General features: G+C 35.7%; 2 protein-coding genes across 2 annotated transcripts; one reads left to right on the forward strand and one right to left on the reverse strand.

The window, feature by feature from the left end:
* Window positions 1–1,529: 1,529 nt before the first annotated feature.
* LOC132553310 (ubiquinone biosynthesis protein COQ4 homolog, mitochondrial-like) lies at window positions 1,530–6,713 on the reverse strand. The gene is made up of 6 exons (XM_060217540.1): window positions 6,588–6,713; window positions 5,496–5,639; window positions 4,735–4,831; window positions 4,336–4,438; window positions 3,219–3,442; window positions 1,530–2,327 (listed from the first exon to the last, which is right to left on the reverse strand). Exons 1-6 carry the CDS (start codon window positions 6,709–6,711, stop codon window positions 2,168–2,170), a joined length of 852 nt encoding a protein of 283 aa, XP_060073523.1. The 5' UTR covers window positions 6,712–6,713; the 3' UTR covers window positions 1,530–2,167.
* Window positions 6,714–6,807: 94 nt separating this feature from the next.
* LOC132553318 (DNL-type zinc finger protein-like) lies at window positions 6,808–11,770 on the forward strand. Its single transcript, XM_060217552.1, has 3 exons — window positions 6,808–7,301; window positions 10,869–10,990; window positions 11,660–11,770. The coding sequence occupies exons 1-2, from the start codon at window positions 6,808–6,810 to the stop codon at window positions 10,978–10,980; spliced, it is 606 nt and encodes a 201-aa protein (XP_060073535.1). The 3' UTR covers window positions 10,981–10,990; window positions 11,660–11,770.
* Window positions 11,771–17,378: the final 5,608 nt, after the last annotated feature.

The raw sequence follows: 17,378 nt of genomic DNA on the forward strand, positions 1-17,378 counted from the left end.
AAAAAGATTGTTTCAAGTCATTCATTAAATTGCATCATTTCAACATTTTAGGATTTTTAACCAATGTTTTTTACTGAAAGTCTCAATGCGCTATGTCTTGAAAACCAGATATCTTGGAGGAAATCGTGGGACTCAAAATCCAATGATCTTTATTGGTTCTATGCAAAACTCATATTTTTCTACTTTTCCCTTTTCAACTTAATCATTTGATAATAAAGGAATCCTACCTTTGAAATTAAGAAAGACATAACAAGAACTTCCCACACTATAACAATATATAAATATAAGATGGTCTCCAGTCTTTTGTTTTCTTGAGAAGACAAAAAAAAGAATGGCCACAACTTTGGGCCAAGGTGAATGAACACATCAGGTTTGAAAAATATCTTTCCAGTATACTCCTCAAGAGATTGGAGTAACAAACTTTCATTATCAAAATCCAAGATGGCAAGCTTTCGGCCTTTTGTTTCTCTAATCCGTCTGAAAATTAAAGAGGCACAACCAAGACCATAGGGAACATACACATCAAGTTTGAGAAATATCCTTGCAGTACTTGACAAGATACAGCAATAACCAGCTTCACTATCACAATCCAAGATGGCCGCCTGTAAGTCTGTTTATTTCCCAATCAGACTAAAATGTGGATAGGCACTACTAGGGACCATGGAGAACCTACATATGAAGTGAGGGAAATATCCTTCCTGTACTTCTCAAGAAATAGCAAAAACAAGGATTTTTCATGGATTGACCATGTATGTAAGGTGACTTGAACAGGCCACCTTCTGGTAATGGTAGACTTAAAAAATGGAAACAACAAACATATCTCGGCTGTTCACCTGAGGTTGCCATGTCTGATGCCCTACTACTGACAGAGCTCTTGAAACCCACACCCATAATGGAGCCCATACAACTGGTGATGTCATTCTGATACCAAATTGATTTGAAGTGACAGAAGTCTAATGTCATGATATGTTTACCAGCAGCAGTCGAAACAAATGACCTAATTGACCTTTATTAACATTCTAAAAATGTGCTTTGAGTGAAAAATAAATTAGTCAACTTTAAATAACCAGCGATTACAGGATGATGAATTATTTGTAGATTACTAGTGTGGAAGTTAAGGATCAGAATGGGTGACCAAAGCTAACTTTGAAGATGACAACACCAGTTAATGGATTAGAAATAATTCAAAATTCATAAATTATGAATGGTATGGAGTAAGAAGGTCATTGCATTTATGGTATTTAACTTATCTGATGGGTATTTTACACTGACTGATAGAGAAGGCTACTTAAATACGTTGTGCAGTAGATGCTTATCCTGTAATTTAGGACATCATTTTATGCAAAAACAGGAAGGAATTAGTTACTTTATTCGTTGTAAGTTAGAACACCATCCTTTACAAGTACAATGTATCTAATAGTAAAGGCAGGGTGTTTTTCATTTCTCTTTCCCGTTTCATATTTAAAATATGAACTCTCATGATCTTGATATGATTTCTGTGTTTTCCTGTTAAAAAAATAAAACAGAACAGTTATCATATGATTTTATTTAAAACTTAACACAAACATGCATTTTGTTTAAACAGGAACAAACCAGTCCATATCCAATTCATAGTATTTCACTGAATCTAACTGACTTTAACCCATTTCAGTCGACATCTATCATTGAATCCCTGCTTCAAGTCTATTACAACAATGTATTAGGCGTATTGTAATACAAACTTCCTCTGATTGACCAATGATTCTTGACTTCGAGCCATTAAATGAGTAGAAGGAAACAGGTATCCACTTATGTTCAATAAAAGGTTTCTAAACTAATAACTTACCAACATTTCAATAAGATTATTTAAATAATTCATCTCGGAGTTTCACATATTTACACACCACACATTTCAATTTTGTGATTAAAAAAAATGGACAATCTTTCTACAGAAGAGCTATCTATCATTAACTTAGGTTGAATGTCCTACATGAAGTAGATCCATGTTGAACTCTGTCCTTCATAAGGTGAATACACATGAGGATGCTATTTGAAGACAGCAGGCTGTATGTTGAGCTGTCTCACTCCAGATGAATTTTCTACAGATGAGGATGATATCTGATGACAGGAGGGTGCTGTAAGTGGAGCTGTGTCCTTCTGTAGGTGAATGTCTTACACATAAGGGTGTTTATTTGAGAACAGGAGGTGGCTCTATGTTAAGTTCTGTCCTGAGCTGATCCAAGTCTTTCTCCCACTCTTTTTCCCAGTAAACTGCCATGAGAAACTTGGCATTTCTTCCTGTCCGTATAGCCCAAGAGAGATAAGTCTCTAAATATAATTTCTGATGTCTGAAATAAACCCAATGCAACACTGTAAAATTATTACTATCTGCAAAAAAAAAAGATGTATCTGTTTTTAGATGATGGATGTCCATTAAGCAGCTACTAGAAGCAGAACTCCCAGTACAGAAACAAGAATAATCAATACATGTGATCTATGTCAATTGTTATAATGTAACGTTAAATTGCAGTCCCCAACATACATGCTGCACCACGGAGGTGAACCCATACAACGAGTTTGAAGTTCCAAAGATTAGTGAGGTAGGAGATAGAACCTGTACAAACTCTTTTTAATGTAAGTCATAGTTCAAATGTAAGTCAGTGACCTACTTCTGATACACAACACACCAATCAACCAAGATGAACCTATACATGAAATTCCAGTGACAAGAAGTGTTGGAGATAGAGCCCACCATTTTTCTTCAATGTAGGTCAAAGGTCAATTGTAAGTCAGAGTGACCTACATTAGATACACTTCACACCATCTCACCAAGGTGAAGCCTGGTGATGTCCCATGTATTTTAAAGTTTGCATAATTAATTGTGTAGAAGATAGGGCCTGGACAAGAAAGCAGATAGTTGTCTCCTCCAGTTCAACGTGGGGAACTAATAATTTCAATAGGAGTTTTTGAATAAAAAACTGTTTTTTGTCTCGTAATTTGGCAATAAGTCCATCTAATTATACAAATATTTTTTCTTTTAAAGGAACTAAATATGTTGTCCTTGTATATTCTCACCTTGATTTTACAAAATTTTATTCAATGAATCTGTAAAGAAATAAAATTGATGGTGAAAACACTGAAATGGAATAAAGAGATGAAAGATTCACACAACTAGATAGGTACACTTCTTTTCCAAGCCCTTCCCTTTTAAAACATCTTGGATGTAGATTATAGCTTACTCTTGGCTTAGACGAAGGGGACCAAATACTGCCGCCAGTGCACACATAGGAAGTCCAGTCTGGAAGGTCTCAACCCACTTGACAACAACTTCGCCAAGAATGGTAGGTTTCATGCCCAGCACAGAATGGTATAGGTCATGGGTTTGGCGGTATCGCAACATCACATACTTTAAGGTAGGATCATCAATGAACTGTACAGGCATGCGAGAATCTGGAGAAAACCCCTGGCAGAAAAGTGAGGAGGAGATCCTGATGACATCGGTGATCACTTTTTGAATATTAAAAACGTGCAACTGTAGAATGTTACATGTTTAAGCTTGGCTTGCACACTCAAGCAGTTTTATAACTTGTCATAATTCCTATAGAATTAATGTTATCATTCTGGATAATTGAAATGTTTCATTAACTTTCTAACTGATGTTTAAGTTTAAGAGTGTATGTTCACATTTATTTCCTCACCCGTTATCTGAACACTTTCAAAATTTTTACCAATGGCTGTATTCTACATTTCTTAAAATCACTCTTCCGAAAAGGCTTCTTAAAATCATGACTTAAGTTCAGCTAAAATAATGAAGCAACCTTATTAGCTAAAAAGTGTTTGTATTGAATGTGTTCAAACTTTATATAACATGATTTGCTGAATCACTAAAATTGCATCATTGAAAATAATTTCTGTCTTGTTTAGATGCAGGGAGACTTTTATTTATTGATATATTGATGATGTTTACTTTTCTGTATGACTAAATCACCTACTTTTGAATGTTTAATGCTGACATGTTATGCAAATTTTGGAATAAAAATGAGTAACTAAAAACATTCTTAAGATACCATTTGCTCTATGTAAAAATTCAGAACTTGACAACTAAAATAAATGGAAATATACGGTAACTTTTTACTCCAAGCTTGCGATGTATTCTTGAATCTTACACAGCCTTAAAAATTGTACATTAACATGAAAAATGTTTGGCATTTGTTACTTTAAAAGAGTTTATAAAACATTAACATGAAAAATGTTTGGCATTTCTTACTTTAAAAGAGTTTATAAAAAAATTAACATGACAAATGTTTGGCATTTGTTACTTTAAGTAGAGTTTATAGTTGTATGTGATTCTCTTACATTTTTGCTCAGGAATTTCCAGTACTCTTTTCCCAATGTGCCCTTAGGCAGACTTCCCAGGTACTCTATGGACACAGTGTCAGTATTGATGACGGGCTGTTCCCTGAGAAAAATGTAAAGAAATTCTGAAACATCATGTCCGTTTAAAGGCTCTATATATACCTCAGAAGTTGTTTTTTAAGGGTTCAACTTTTTAGCTATTTTTGATGATCGAATAAAATCACAAAATATTAAATATAGGAAAATGAAATTGATGATGCAAACCATTGTTTGTTACATATTTTCCATGAAAATGACATCCTTTAACACTGAACGTTTAGTAAAAAAATACCCTTTACAATAAAGTGTTAACTTTATTCACTTTCTATTTCTTTGATAAATGATTCAGTTTAAACTTACTCCAAGATGAGTCTCCCCACAGGGTCTTCTTCCATCTTTTCTTTCAACCTCTTAATGGCCATGGCACCACTCACCTCCCCTAGTGTAGCTACCATATCTGTGGTTGGTGCCAAAAAGGATACACTGAACATTAATATTTTGTGTCAACTTGTTTCAAGTTCAATTAATATTCTCATTCTGACTGTTCCTTTTTTCATAATTTGGAACATTACACAGAACCTTGAATTGATTGGCACATCTGTGACATCAAAATAAACAACTACTAAAGCATTTTTTTTGGGACATGTAGACACAAGTCAATATATTTTCCTGCACAGAACTACTGACTGTCTGCCTTTAACAATTTGTAGGGGCTTTTACCTTTATAACACTTTTGCACTAACCTAGGACAAATGAGTTGAATAACTGAAATTCTGTTTTATTACTTCTTATCTTTTTTAGGGAACTGGATTATTTTAATGCCCATGATATGCCTGCTATATTAAAGTTTGTTTAAGAAATAAATTTTCAAACTTAATTGTGGATACTCTGATAGTGTAACTGTGTTCTGGATAACCTTTGCCTATTGACCAGATATACTGGGTTACATATGGATAAATTCAGCCATTGACTTTTAACTAATTGTAACTAATGAAGCTATTTCAGGTTACCATGTTGTTCAACTGGCATACTGTGTACAAATAAAGTGTATCAAAAATTAGAAGCTTTAAGACTTGTGTTTCCAAAGTAGAGATGCCTGAAAATAAGCAACACTGACTGACCATCACGATAGGGATCATATAAACACATGGATGCTGATCCCACAGTGAGAAGAGCTTTCTGGAAAAATGACGTTGGGATATGTCCTGGATACTGCTCATTTTTCACATCCTCATGATGAAAGTCATCTGGATCATCTTCTATATCTGTGTCACATTTAAAACAACATAGTAAATCAATGTTCTGAAACAATAATGAGCAAACAAGTTGAAATTAACTAAATAATTGGTAGTCCAAAATATGATTTCAAACTTCCAATCACAATGAGCTGGTCACACCCTTGATACTCCAGTGGTTATGCTCACTATTACTCTCTGCACCCTTGGAACATTTCTTGGCAAAATTGAAGGTTTAATGTGTGTCATTTAATATACATTAAACCAATCTCAAGTCATGTAACAATACCTTGTATTAATTTTGAAGTTGGGTATCACACGTTAATAATGTTCAAATATCAAAGGAGCTTATCAGTCTGCGAATGGTCATTTTTTTTCTGCTGAAACCCACTCTATGCCAATCAAATTACTTCGCTGGTGCCTTCTTGTTGCCAGAATATGTTTAAGTATGACAGAGAGTAACAGTGATCGTAAGCCTTGAGTTTGAGGATGAATTGGTCGATACAAACTTCGAAAACTCTTCCCAAAAAATACACTGGAAAACCAATCAATGAGTTGATTTTTTATTTTAAAGCAGATTGTTTGGAATACAAATTGATAAGAACGAAAAATATATCAGCTTGATATATATTGTAAGTGCAGTAGTTTTTCACCAAATGAATCTTCCTCAGTTAACAATATTCATAAACTTTGTAGGTTTTATCTAACTACGAAGACTAGTATTTTCCTGAACAGTCTATATATTAAACTATTTCAGATTCAAATATTTTACATTCAATGGACATGTATAAACTTGTCTATCATAGGTCTAGCCTCAAGGCTGTTACCAATTATTTGATAAGATCTTTGACAAATGACGCAATTACGAAAGTTATATAGCATTGTATGACGTGACATTGAAGGAGTACTGTTGTTCATTCTCGCATTTAATCATTGCTTAATAGAGATCATTTAATGTTTTTCATGCATGCATGTCACCTTGTTTGTTAGTGTCTTGGTATTGTCGTTTGAACTGATGTGGAAATGAAATGCTTCTTTCTCTGTTAAGGAGACGAAAATAACGATGTTTTGCATATGTCAGTCTTCTGAGATGCGATGCCATGGGCGCAGACATCTTGGATTATAACATTCGCATACCCATGCGCACAGCAACCGGAAGCAGCATGTGAGTAATTTGTAAACAGGACTTATGTTGGTCATGTCTCGATTTTTGTTTCGTAGTGTACGACATATTCACATTGTTGGTGACACGCAGCTATGTGCGCGTGTATTCAGTGTACAAAACTGTCGCCCGATTTCCAAGTCAATGAAAACATTATCTTGTGGATATTTTGAAAGTGTCACCAAAACAACCAAGTTGCGTCAGAACATTTTCCCGGAAGTTGGATATGTTAAAGTAAATCCGTGCGTTTTGCAACAAGTGAAACGGTTGTCGATCAGCTGTGTACACGGGAAAGATGAAAATAACATTAACAGTGACTCAAATTATAACAATAAAGGAAAATCAGTTTTAGGACATGTACAGGGAAAACTCCACATACAGTATACGTGCAAAGTGTGTAATACACGTATGGCTCATACATTCTCCAGACATTCATATGAGAAAGGAGTTGTCATAGTGACGTGTTCGGGATGTAACAATCATCATCTTATTGCTGACAATCTCGGCTGGTTTGAGGATGTCGGCAAACGGTTGGTAACGATATAATTATATGCCACAAAATTTCGCATACTGTTAATTAGAAATAGAAATTTCTCATCGTCATGAGAAAAACACGATATCAAAAATTAAGGGAAAAATCAGAAAAGTATCATTAATATCGCATTTGTGGAGTTGATGAATTAAACTATGAGTATATTTAATCAAACAACAAAAGTCTATGAGGGATCAATTAATACATATAAACACACACGATATTTTCCACTTGCCGGTTACGGATACATCTTGGAAATCTTAATTGTATATGTAGGACTTAGTCTATAATTAATCGCCACCTTGCGAAAGTGGAGCATATCAACAAACAAGCTATTTTATTGTCTCTATTTTTATGTACTTAAAACATATATAATGATATATCTTTTTCAAATAGTAAACATGCATGATTTTTTTCTGTCAAGTTTCTTTTTTAATAGATACTGAGGGTGTAACGATACCACTTCGTTGATCAACACGAAATAAATTATTTAGTGGCTCTGTCCCATCAATGGAAGCTTACTAGATCTTGACCTTGCATGTTGTGTTCACCTTTTATTCTATCACCAATTGCACGATAGCAGGAAAAAAGTCCTGCTTTCCCTTTGGAATCCACTGAAATTGTGCGAACCCACTACAAAACGATCAGCCATTAATGTTCAAGTGTTCAAGGAAAAGTTCAACGTAACAATGTTACTTAGTTTGAATTTGAATTCATATAGCCAGAATTGCAATAAACAAGAATAATTATTATAGTCTTAGAAGAATAAATTAATAAATAGATAAATATATAAATAAAAAGATGGATGGATGCAAGCGTGCAAGCAAGCAATTCATTACATTTATTGACATCTGTATTCATATTTACGAAACGTTTCTAATGGAGATCAGAGTAAGAATTTCAAACTGAAAATCAATAGAAAGAGGTCAAAATTTATTGGAAAAGAACTACAAAGATAATGAAATTGGACCAGGTGCCCCGAAAGGATAAGCGTACCTTTATCGTCTAATGATTTATATCCATCGACATATACGGCTTTATTCTTTTAGTTCCCATAGGTCTTACCAAATAAGGCAGTCGTGTTTACACTACCGAATACATGTGAAGAACCAACGTTTTTATGTCACTGTAGATATGATGCCATTGCCTTATGATATTACAATAGAAATGATATGACCTTAGTCGGTCACAAGCTTCACAGCGCTGCATGGTTATCTTTTACGTCATGAAAAATATGTACCGGTTGTTATTGGCACGATGATAACACTATATATATATTTTGTGCTCTTGTCTATTCGTGACATGTACACGATCCAGTTAAAAGAAACTGTGTTTGAAGGATATTTAGAGTTCTTCTTGGAGACAGTTAACTGGTATAACTGCATGTGATGCCTTTTTGATCTTATCGTAGTCTAGATGTTTGTTTCTTTTTCTGACAGAATCCTGCAACTTTCTATATGCAGGATCATGGGCCAATATTGTGTAATGTATACAATATTGTTTAATGTATACCACAATGTTTCCCTTACTTGTTACATAATCGGGTATCGCTAAAACATGACAATGTTCCACGCAGTATATGACCCTCCGTGAACCCGGATAGGCATGCCCAAATAGCGACTACAGAATGTTTTGAGAAGATTTTTATCACAATATAACAGATTAAAGTTCGAGTACTTTTTTTAGGTCATCTGACCCAAAAGGTCAAGATGACTTATTTCTATCATGCATCGTTCTTCTTCGTGCTCCGTTCGCCATTCGCACATTGTCCGTGAACTTGTCATTTAAAACACTACTCCAGCTTAACGCCAAGGCGGAATTCAACCAAGTTTGGTCTGAAACATAATTGGGAGTATAGTGGTGAATTATATCTTAAATTCAGAAATTTGATTCGACTCCTAGGGACTTTGGGCCCCTAGTCGGGAAATTTAATATATACATATATTTTCAAAATGCTACTCTTCCTTAATGCTTCACTGGATTTCATTCAAATTTTGTCCGTAACATCAGTAGGGGTTGGCAAAAATTTCTCAAATTAAGACATTTGATTCAACCACAAGGTGCAGGGACACGTAAGAGGAAATTAGACAAAATTTTGCTTCGAAAGACTGAGGCCCCAAAAGGGAAAATTAGAAAATATTGTTTTTCTTCAAAATGCTACTCTTTCTTTTTTGTGATGTTTGAATGGATTTCAACCAAATTTGGTATGAAACATCATTGAAAGTGAAAATCATTTCTTAAATTCAGAAAGTTGATTCGACCCTTAGGGACTTGGGGAGCGAGGCCCAAAACGGGAAATTAGACAATATTTTACTTCAAAATACTACTCCTTCTTAATACTTGAATGAACTTCAACCAAATTTAGCCTGAAACATCATTGAGAGTGGGGAATCAATTCTTAAATTCAGAAAGTTGAGTTGAACTCTACTTGATATGAATGTCTTTGAATGGCTTAAAAAGTCACAAGGGTCAAATATGTTTAAATCTTTAAATGACTTCTTCTCAATAACCAAAAAGCCCAGATTGCTGATATTGGGTTAGTAGCATGCTAAGATGAAGGACTACCAAGTTTGTTTATTTGAATGACCTTGACCCGTTTTCTAGATCACAGGTATCAAACGTGTTAAAGTGTTAAAATAGCTTCTTCTCAATAACCAAAAGCCCCAGGGTGCTGATATGGACCAACTTTCAAGATCACAGAGATCAAAGGTGTTGAAATGCTAAAGCAACTTCTTCTCAATAACCGAAAGGCTAAGGGTCTTGATATTAGGCCTGCAGCTTGCTGTTTCAATAAGCAATTCGGGAAGAGTAATGGCAATTGTGAAGTGCGTATATAAAGAATATATGATTTCAGGTTTGCACAAAATGTCTTCGTGAACCAAAATGTCTTCTATGTAAGCGGCAGAGTAGATGAGCAATTTATTTTAGGCCTATTTGGCCTCTTTGATATGTATGCCTTTATAGTCAGATGACCGTTAAGGTCCATTGGCCTCTTGTTTATTTGAAAAAACGCACAGTATATCATCATGTATAAAGGATTAGTTTAACTTAGTTTCTTCTGAACGCAGGCATAACTGCCTCTATATTCAGATCATCGTCCAAATAAACATAAAAAATGACATGAACAGTGTCCGTATTGTGATGTTAATCAAAAGATGTTCGACGTCTCATTTCATCGTTACTCCAAAATTTATCCAATTGGGATTCGAATGTTGACAGGGTGGGTGCTTGTATAACACTTTCAGGCAAGTTATTCGAGCTGTTCACGATTTGTTGAGTGAATGAATAAAGATTTCAGAGCAAACCGTATGGTGTCACAGATGCTGTTTTCCGTTTCTATGGTGATCATAATGTATATATATTTCACTCTCTAAAGTGATCATTCGATACGTACATAACTTCACAATGATTCAATCATGTTTAGTCGTCATTAGTTGATATTAAGACTGTAGATGTTATAAAATATTGAAAACATGAACTGGTGAAAGGAAAGAATGGTATTTTATCTCCTGTTATGTCAATGTATCTGTTGGTGTACGTGTCACATTTTTTTTTATCTTTTCAGAAATATAGAGGAGATACTAGCTGAGAAGGGTGAGAAAGTGAAGAGGTTATCAGCGGATGGCAGTTCTATAGAAGTGAACACACCAGAGATAGATAGTGCGGACGGATCATGACATTTTACAGGTCACTAGAAACAATATCTTCTCTACATTTAGTAGTTCATTTAAATAATATTTTAATAAATTTCATTTTCGATATAATTATTTGCATATTGAAATAGTAAAAGAATTAAGCCAGGGATCTTAAAGTCATGAAATCATGGATGGTTTGTAAAGTATCTATTCAAACTGATTCGGCTTGCCAACAGAAAGAATGGTCAGAACAAATTAATTTAGGAGCTGAAGACAGTAAACAGCTACTCTGCCCATATTCATTATGCTTATTATAATGGAATTTGTGTAGGTGTCTAAGGTCACATACCCCATCCGTGGCAGTTTAAAGTTGATACCAACCACATGCAACTGCCTGTAACACAGACGCCGAATATTATCAGATATCTACCATCATACACACAACGATCCATTCATAATGTTTAGTGTCACAGCTGCTGCTTTCAGTTAATAATGAAAATGGTCATTTGATACATACCAAAATATTTACAATGGTAAGATAATATTTTTATATTGTTGATGTTAAGGATTTAAATTCGAAGAAAGATAGAAAAAAACACAGCGATGAAATGTAACTGATTTAGTCTCGGTGTACAGGAAGGAAACTAGCTTCGTATTTGTTTGAAGTAATCGATGCATTCAAACTGTAGATATTTTATTCCACATATTTTTATCATTCCAGAAATAAAGAGGAAACATTAGCGGCGAAGGGCGATCACGTGATGAGGTTATCAGCGGACGGCAGTTCTATAGAAGTCACAAGTAGATAGTGAAAAAGGATTGTGACTTTTCAGGTCACTAGCATTTAGAAGTTAATTCAATGACATTGGAATAAAAATAGTTTTTCATATATTTGCATATTAAACTTTTCATAAAATTAAAATTCGTATAACATATCGATTTAAATATGCTCAGCATTGCTACAGAAAATCCGGACAAATTTTAAGAAAAATCAATTGCAGAGCTGAAGGCATAAAATAGTAACAAAGTTTCTTCGCTAATTCCAAAGGGAAGGGCAACATCAATATTATTATATTAAGGAACAAAATTTTCTCATAAAACCGTACACATTATGGGACGTGATCTATATGAATTCTCATTATAGTAGAAAGTTCCTTTAATGGACGATCTCCGTATGGTCATGTGGAGTAAAGGCAGTAAACAGTTGCTCGCAAGAATTTCGATCAGAAGGTGCACTAGCCCCTAAATTCTATCAAAGTCATAATTTCTGTATTGAATGATTTCAAATGTGCTGAATCATGCCACTAGTCGGAGGAATAAAAGCACTTTATTAACTAACACACAGGTTAACGCAAACCTCGGAGATAAAAATACACCATGATTATCTACAGACTACAATCACAAACATTGCACGGAACACGGAAGTTAGTATACCGAATCATAGGATGCATACACTGACTAAATAACAGCTTGATACAAACAGGACAACTACATGGGTTAAACCCATCAATCAATTGAAATTTAAACATGTGGAACCCATCTGATATGTGTACAACATTGTTTGATGTTTGCATTCCTTTAATTGGATTTACTGCAACAAAAGAGTATCCAGATTCTAGGACACATTAAAACAACTTGGGGGTAGGCTAGATTTTTAACAACGTTAACATTGTATACCTTGGCGAATTAGTTTCGGATCCCTTATTAATCGTATTTCTATAGCAATGCTACGCCGATAACTTGCAACCAAACAAATACATAAATGCATTGAAATGTTGTCATACTGTGAAATTTATCCAATAAATTGATCATTGAAGCACCAGAATTTTTCTGAAAGTTAACCATAGACACGACCTCAAAATCGTTCAGCTGATATGACAGTCAGGTGTTTCTGAAGCTTGTCTACACTTCCCTTTTTGGTGATATAATTCATTGTATCACAAAGACACTTAAGTAAAATCATCACTTACAACGTGAATGACATTTCGATGAAAAACAATCTGTCAAAACCATGTCAAGAAAATGGTGGATATCTGTGTTTAAGTGTGCAACTTTTCTAAAGGATAACATTTAAGTATTTTTTCTCTCTCTCAAATGAGCCACATTTCTAATGTAACTCTTTTCAGACCACAGACATTTCAAATAGGGTTATTATGTTAACGTGTCGGTCTTCAACTCACTTGATCATTCAAATTCGAAAGCAGTCATCAAAAGTGATCATTTAAGATAATATTTTTTTTCTAATAGAAGATGTGCAAGTTTGGGGCTTCCGTTGCAAAGAACAATGCAAGTCGGTGTGGCCTATTGTTCATGATCGATTTTTATTCACTTGACGGATGGCAGCAAAGTACTGGCTTATGAGGATGGATTGATTGACTGTTTTATGATAACTGGAAGGAAGTTTGGCCAAATAAATATCCTGGAAGGAACGATAACGTTGATTGTTTAAGAAATTCCTACCTCAACAAGACCACCTCGATTGAAAATTCCTCGCATATATGCTTCGTTAAACTGGAAAATGTCGAAAAGGAAACATTTCTCCAATTGAAGTCATGTCTGTAAATTGTCTTCATGTAAGTTGTAGAAGAAGACGGTGTAGAAGGGTTCTTAGACTTGAGTGTTAGATTATCCAAGAAAGCAGAAAGATATCTCATAGACGTAGGACATTTAATGGGATAATGGAACATTTTAGCCACATGAAACCTCGCTGTTGATTGTTGTGAATTAGAGAGATGTCTTGTCGATGAAATAAGAGAAGATATTTATGGTATAAAACTCTAAATCTGTTCACTTTTAAGAAAGTAGGTGAACTGGTGTTCTTATGCAATTGAAAAGATGTAGTGATGGCTAGTATGCCAGTGTGTTTTAGTTTGAATATATGAAAAAAGAAGAAGAAAAGACAACGAACAAGCGAGAGAAAATATTGAATGACAAAGATATAATTTCTAACAGTCGTAATGTAGAAAAGGATGTTTCAATGCAGAGTTAAGATTTTAAAGTGTTCATTTCAGAGGGTTTAGCTATCGCTGTACCACGCAGGGGTTTTTTGCTTCTCTAAATGTTCCAGGCTTCTGTAGTGAAATGAATGCACTCTGCAACAAATGGCCGACCGTAATGTGTGTCAAAATTGATGTCATGCAGTCAGAAAATGTTCAATATACGTTGATTGTTGGTGTTGACGGTTATAGATTAAAAATGCGTATGAGTTGTCATTTTCATAGGGAAAGTCAGTTGACATTATCTTCGTCGAGTTTGGTATTAGATTTATTTTCATACCTATGGGAACAAACCGTGCCCCTGTCTCGACTATCTGGTTTTTGTTTACATACAACGCTTAATTTATCGGAGTGCTTATCAAAACAAGTCGCATATACCTTGCAAAATCATTCAATTTATTGATCACGTCTTGTTATCAAATAACAAAAGATTTATATCTTTACCATGTACCATGAAAGACATCAGAAACTGACAAACTAATCCACAACACAGGGTTTGGGGGGATGTAGGTTGATGAAGATTGCAGTTGAAGTTTTACGGTCTTCATGATATTCCCATTGAGAAATATTCTATTTCTTTGTGCGATGTGTAGCGGGAAGTGTTTGTGCTCGGTAGTATGTATGCCTGGAGGTTCCGTTATTGTTGTTCGTGTTCTCACAGAGGAACGTGTCACTTCTTGCTCGGATTGACCAAGATTTACAAGAGGAGTATCATCAATGAAGCAGAAAACGCTTGTCCTTCCCTAACTCGAGGTCTTATTTTCCGTGAACTCATTCAGGAGTCTATTTAAATCTTTCATATATCCATATTTTGCCATAGCTTACTCGAATTTCAACTTGAATTAAGAGCCAAAACCCATATTCAAGACAATAGTTACATATAGAGTAACCTGTCTGTTCGGCTTCCTTGTTGTTTTTTACAACCAGTTTACACCACAACCCTTTAAATTTGGAAAAGTACGTCTTGTAAATCGTCAACATCAGTTAGATACACTGTACTAAAACAATATTTCGAATAAAAGGGCAAGCCTAGGACTTGCACGATGTTCATCACGTAGCCCCACCACATGACATGTCCATTATTTTCCGCCTGCCGATCTTGCTAGACAACTCATTGGTTTGGTATGAGCATAATGGGACTGTTCAAGTAAATAACGCTTTCTATATTCTTTCAGGTAATTTATTTTGCCTTAAGCGAGGCTCTCGTAATTTTTGCCTATAAAGGACTCCTTGTATTTGATACCCATCTTAATCCTGTCCCTCCAATATATACACAGATAAAAAATCAGATTTATTCTGAAGATATAAATATAAAGTGTACAGGATTTTCATACACACGAAGCTCATTTTTTCCTTTAAATACTATTTCTCAACTGACATGTGTTACATTCGACGGATAAGTATTCGCCACACTTCATCATGGATATACTACAGGGTATTTTGGCCTTCGAGACCTCCTGAATTACCGGCGCGAGCTGGGAGGATTAAAAAAAAAAACCATCATCACGGCATCATTGCCAGCGTTCCAAGACCGGTACATAGTATCAACACTGTTACACGTTAAATGGATTTCTGGGCGTTATGATCCTGGTCAACATTATATTTTAGGAATCACAACCAGAGCTTTGACAAATCAACAATAAGAAGGAAAATAATGGCTTTATGGATAGTTACCCAGTGCTTTAGGCTTAACAAATGATGTTTGTTATTTTATATATACATTTACTTTTGTTTTATTTTCTTCTGGCTGAAGTGTCAACATCTAAAGTATTTGTCGAAAACCGGCCTCAAGTAATTCACTGCGAAACTATGTAACCATCTTCAGAAGAAGAAATGTTCACCAGCGTAGAACGAAGAGGAACGGGCTATGTTACTACTTCTAGTGTGATCTATTTACTGGAATGTTAATATTATAATCTTATCCTGGATAATTGTATGCATGTTTCAACAATAATGAGATTTTCTTTTCTCACCCTACGGTTGAAATGTGGAGATTCCCATTTTTATAACGACAATGATGCCAAGCAGAAAGCCGACATACATATGTACAATAACCATATATTTCCCTGTTGGAAAGACCGTAATGATCTGTTTTGCTATTTTGATATCCGCGGGTTGAGATTCCCTTATCTCACCAGCCTCCTGGTACTTTTACCTAGAATTTAACACAAGAATTAGCATTCACAGACAGGGATTTGCCAATCGTTCTGTAAGCTGACAATAAGTTAAAACAGAAAGCTTTCCAGTTTGTTCTATAATGGTGTAATCTGATGAAATAATTGCAAATAAATACAAGCGAATGCCACTTGTGTATAGCCAAGCAATGAAATGAAATTGCATCATTTAGTTGTTTTGTACCTATATGACTCTTCTGTGATACCAGGAACCAACGATTTTAAGTGGTGACGGAGGAAAGTCGGTAGAAAAGTGTTAAAATAAATATGGGGAGGTAATCAACTACTTAACTCAAGTTTGTAGTATGGTCAAGTACAGCGTACGAGTTCAGAATACCTAGGGACCTAGGCCTACATAGTAATACCCAGGGACCTAGGCCTACATAGTAATACCCAGGGACCTAGCGCTACATAATAATACCCAGGGACCTAGGCCTACATAATAATACCCAGGGACCTAAGCCTACATAGTAATACCCAGGGACCTAGGCCTACATAGTAATACCCAGGGACAGAAGCTTCCATAGTAATACCCAGGGACCTAGGCCTACATAGTGATACCCAGGGACCTAGGCCCCCATAGTAATACTCAGGGACAGAGGCCTCAATAGTAATACCCAGGGACAGAAGCCCCCATAGTGATATCAAGATAATGGGGCCTCTATAGTAATAACCAGGGACAGAGGCCTCAAAGTAATACCCAGGCACAGAGGCTTCCGTAGTAATAACCAGGGACAGAAGTCTCCATAGTAATAACCAGGGACAGAGGTCTCCATAGTTATACCCAGGGACAGAGGCCTCCATTGTAATAATCAGGGACAGAAGCCCCCATAGTAATAACCAGGGACAGAAGTCTCCATAGTAATAACCAGGGACAGAAGCCCCATAGTAATACCCCGGGGACAGAGGCCTCCATAGCTATACCCAGGGACAGAGGCCTCCATTGTAATAATCAGGGACAGAAACCCCCATAGTAATAACCAAGGACAGAGGCCTCCATAGTAATACACAGCGGCAGAGGCCTCCATAGTAATAACCAGGGACAGAAGCCCCCATAGTTATAACCAGGGACATAAGCCCCCATAGCAATGCTCAGGGACAGAGGCCTCCATAGTAATAACCAGGGACAGAGGCCTCCATAGTAATAACCAGGGACAGAGGCCTCCATAGTAATAACCAGGGACAGAGGCCTCCATAGTAATAACCAGGGACAGAGACCTCCATAGTAATAACCAGGGACAGAGGCCGACATTGTAATAACCCGAGATAG

Source organism: Ylistrum balloti, unplaced genomic scaffold (genome assembly GCF_031769215.1).
Source record: "Ylistrum balloti isolate Yb309-2 unplaced genomic scaffold, AGI_CSIRO_Ybal_v1 Utg370316, whole genome shotgun sequence".
Lineage (NCBI taxonomy): Eukaryota > Metazoa > Mollusca > Bivalvia > Pectinida > Pectinidae > Ylistrum > Ylistrum balloti.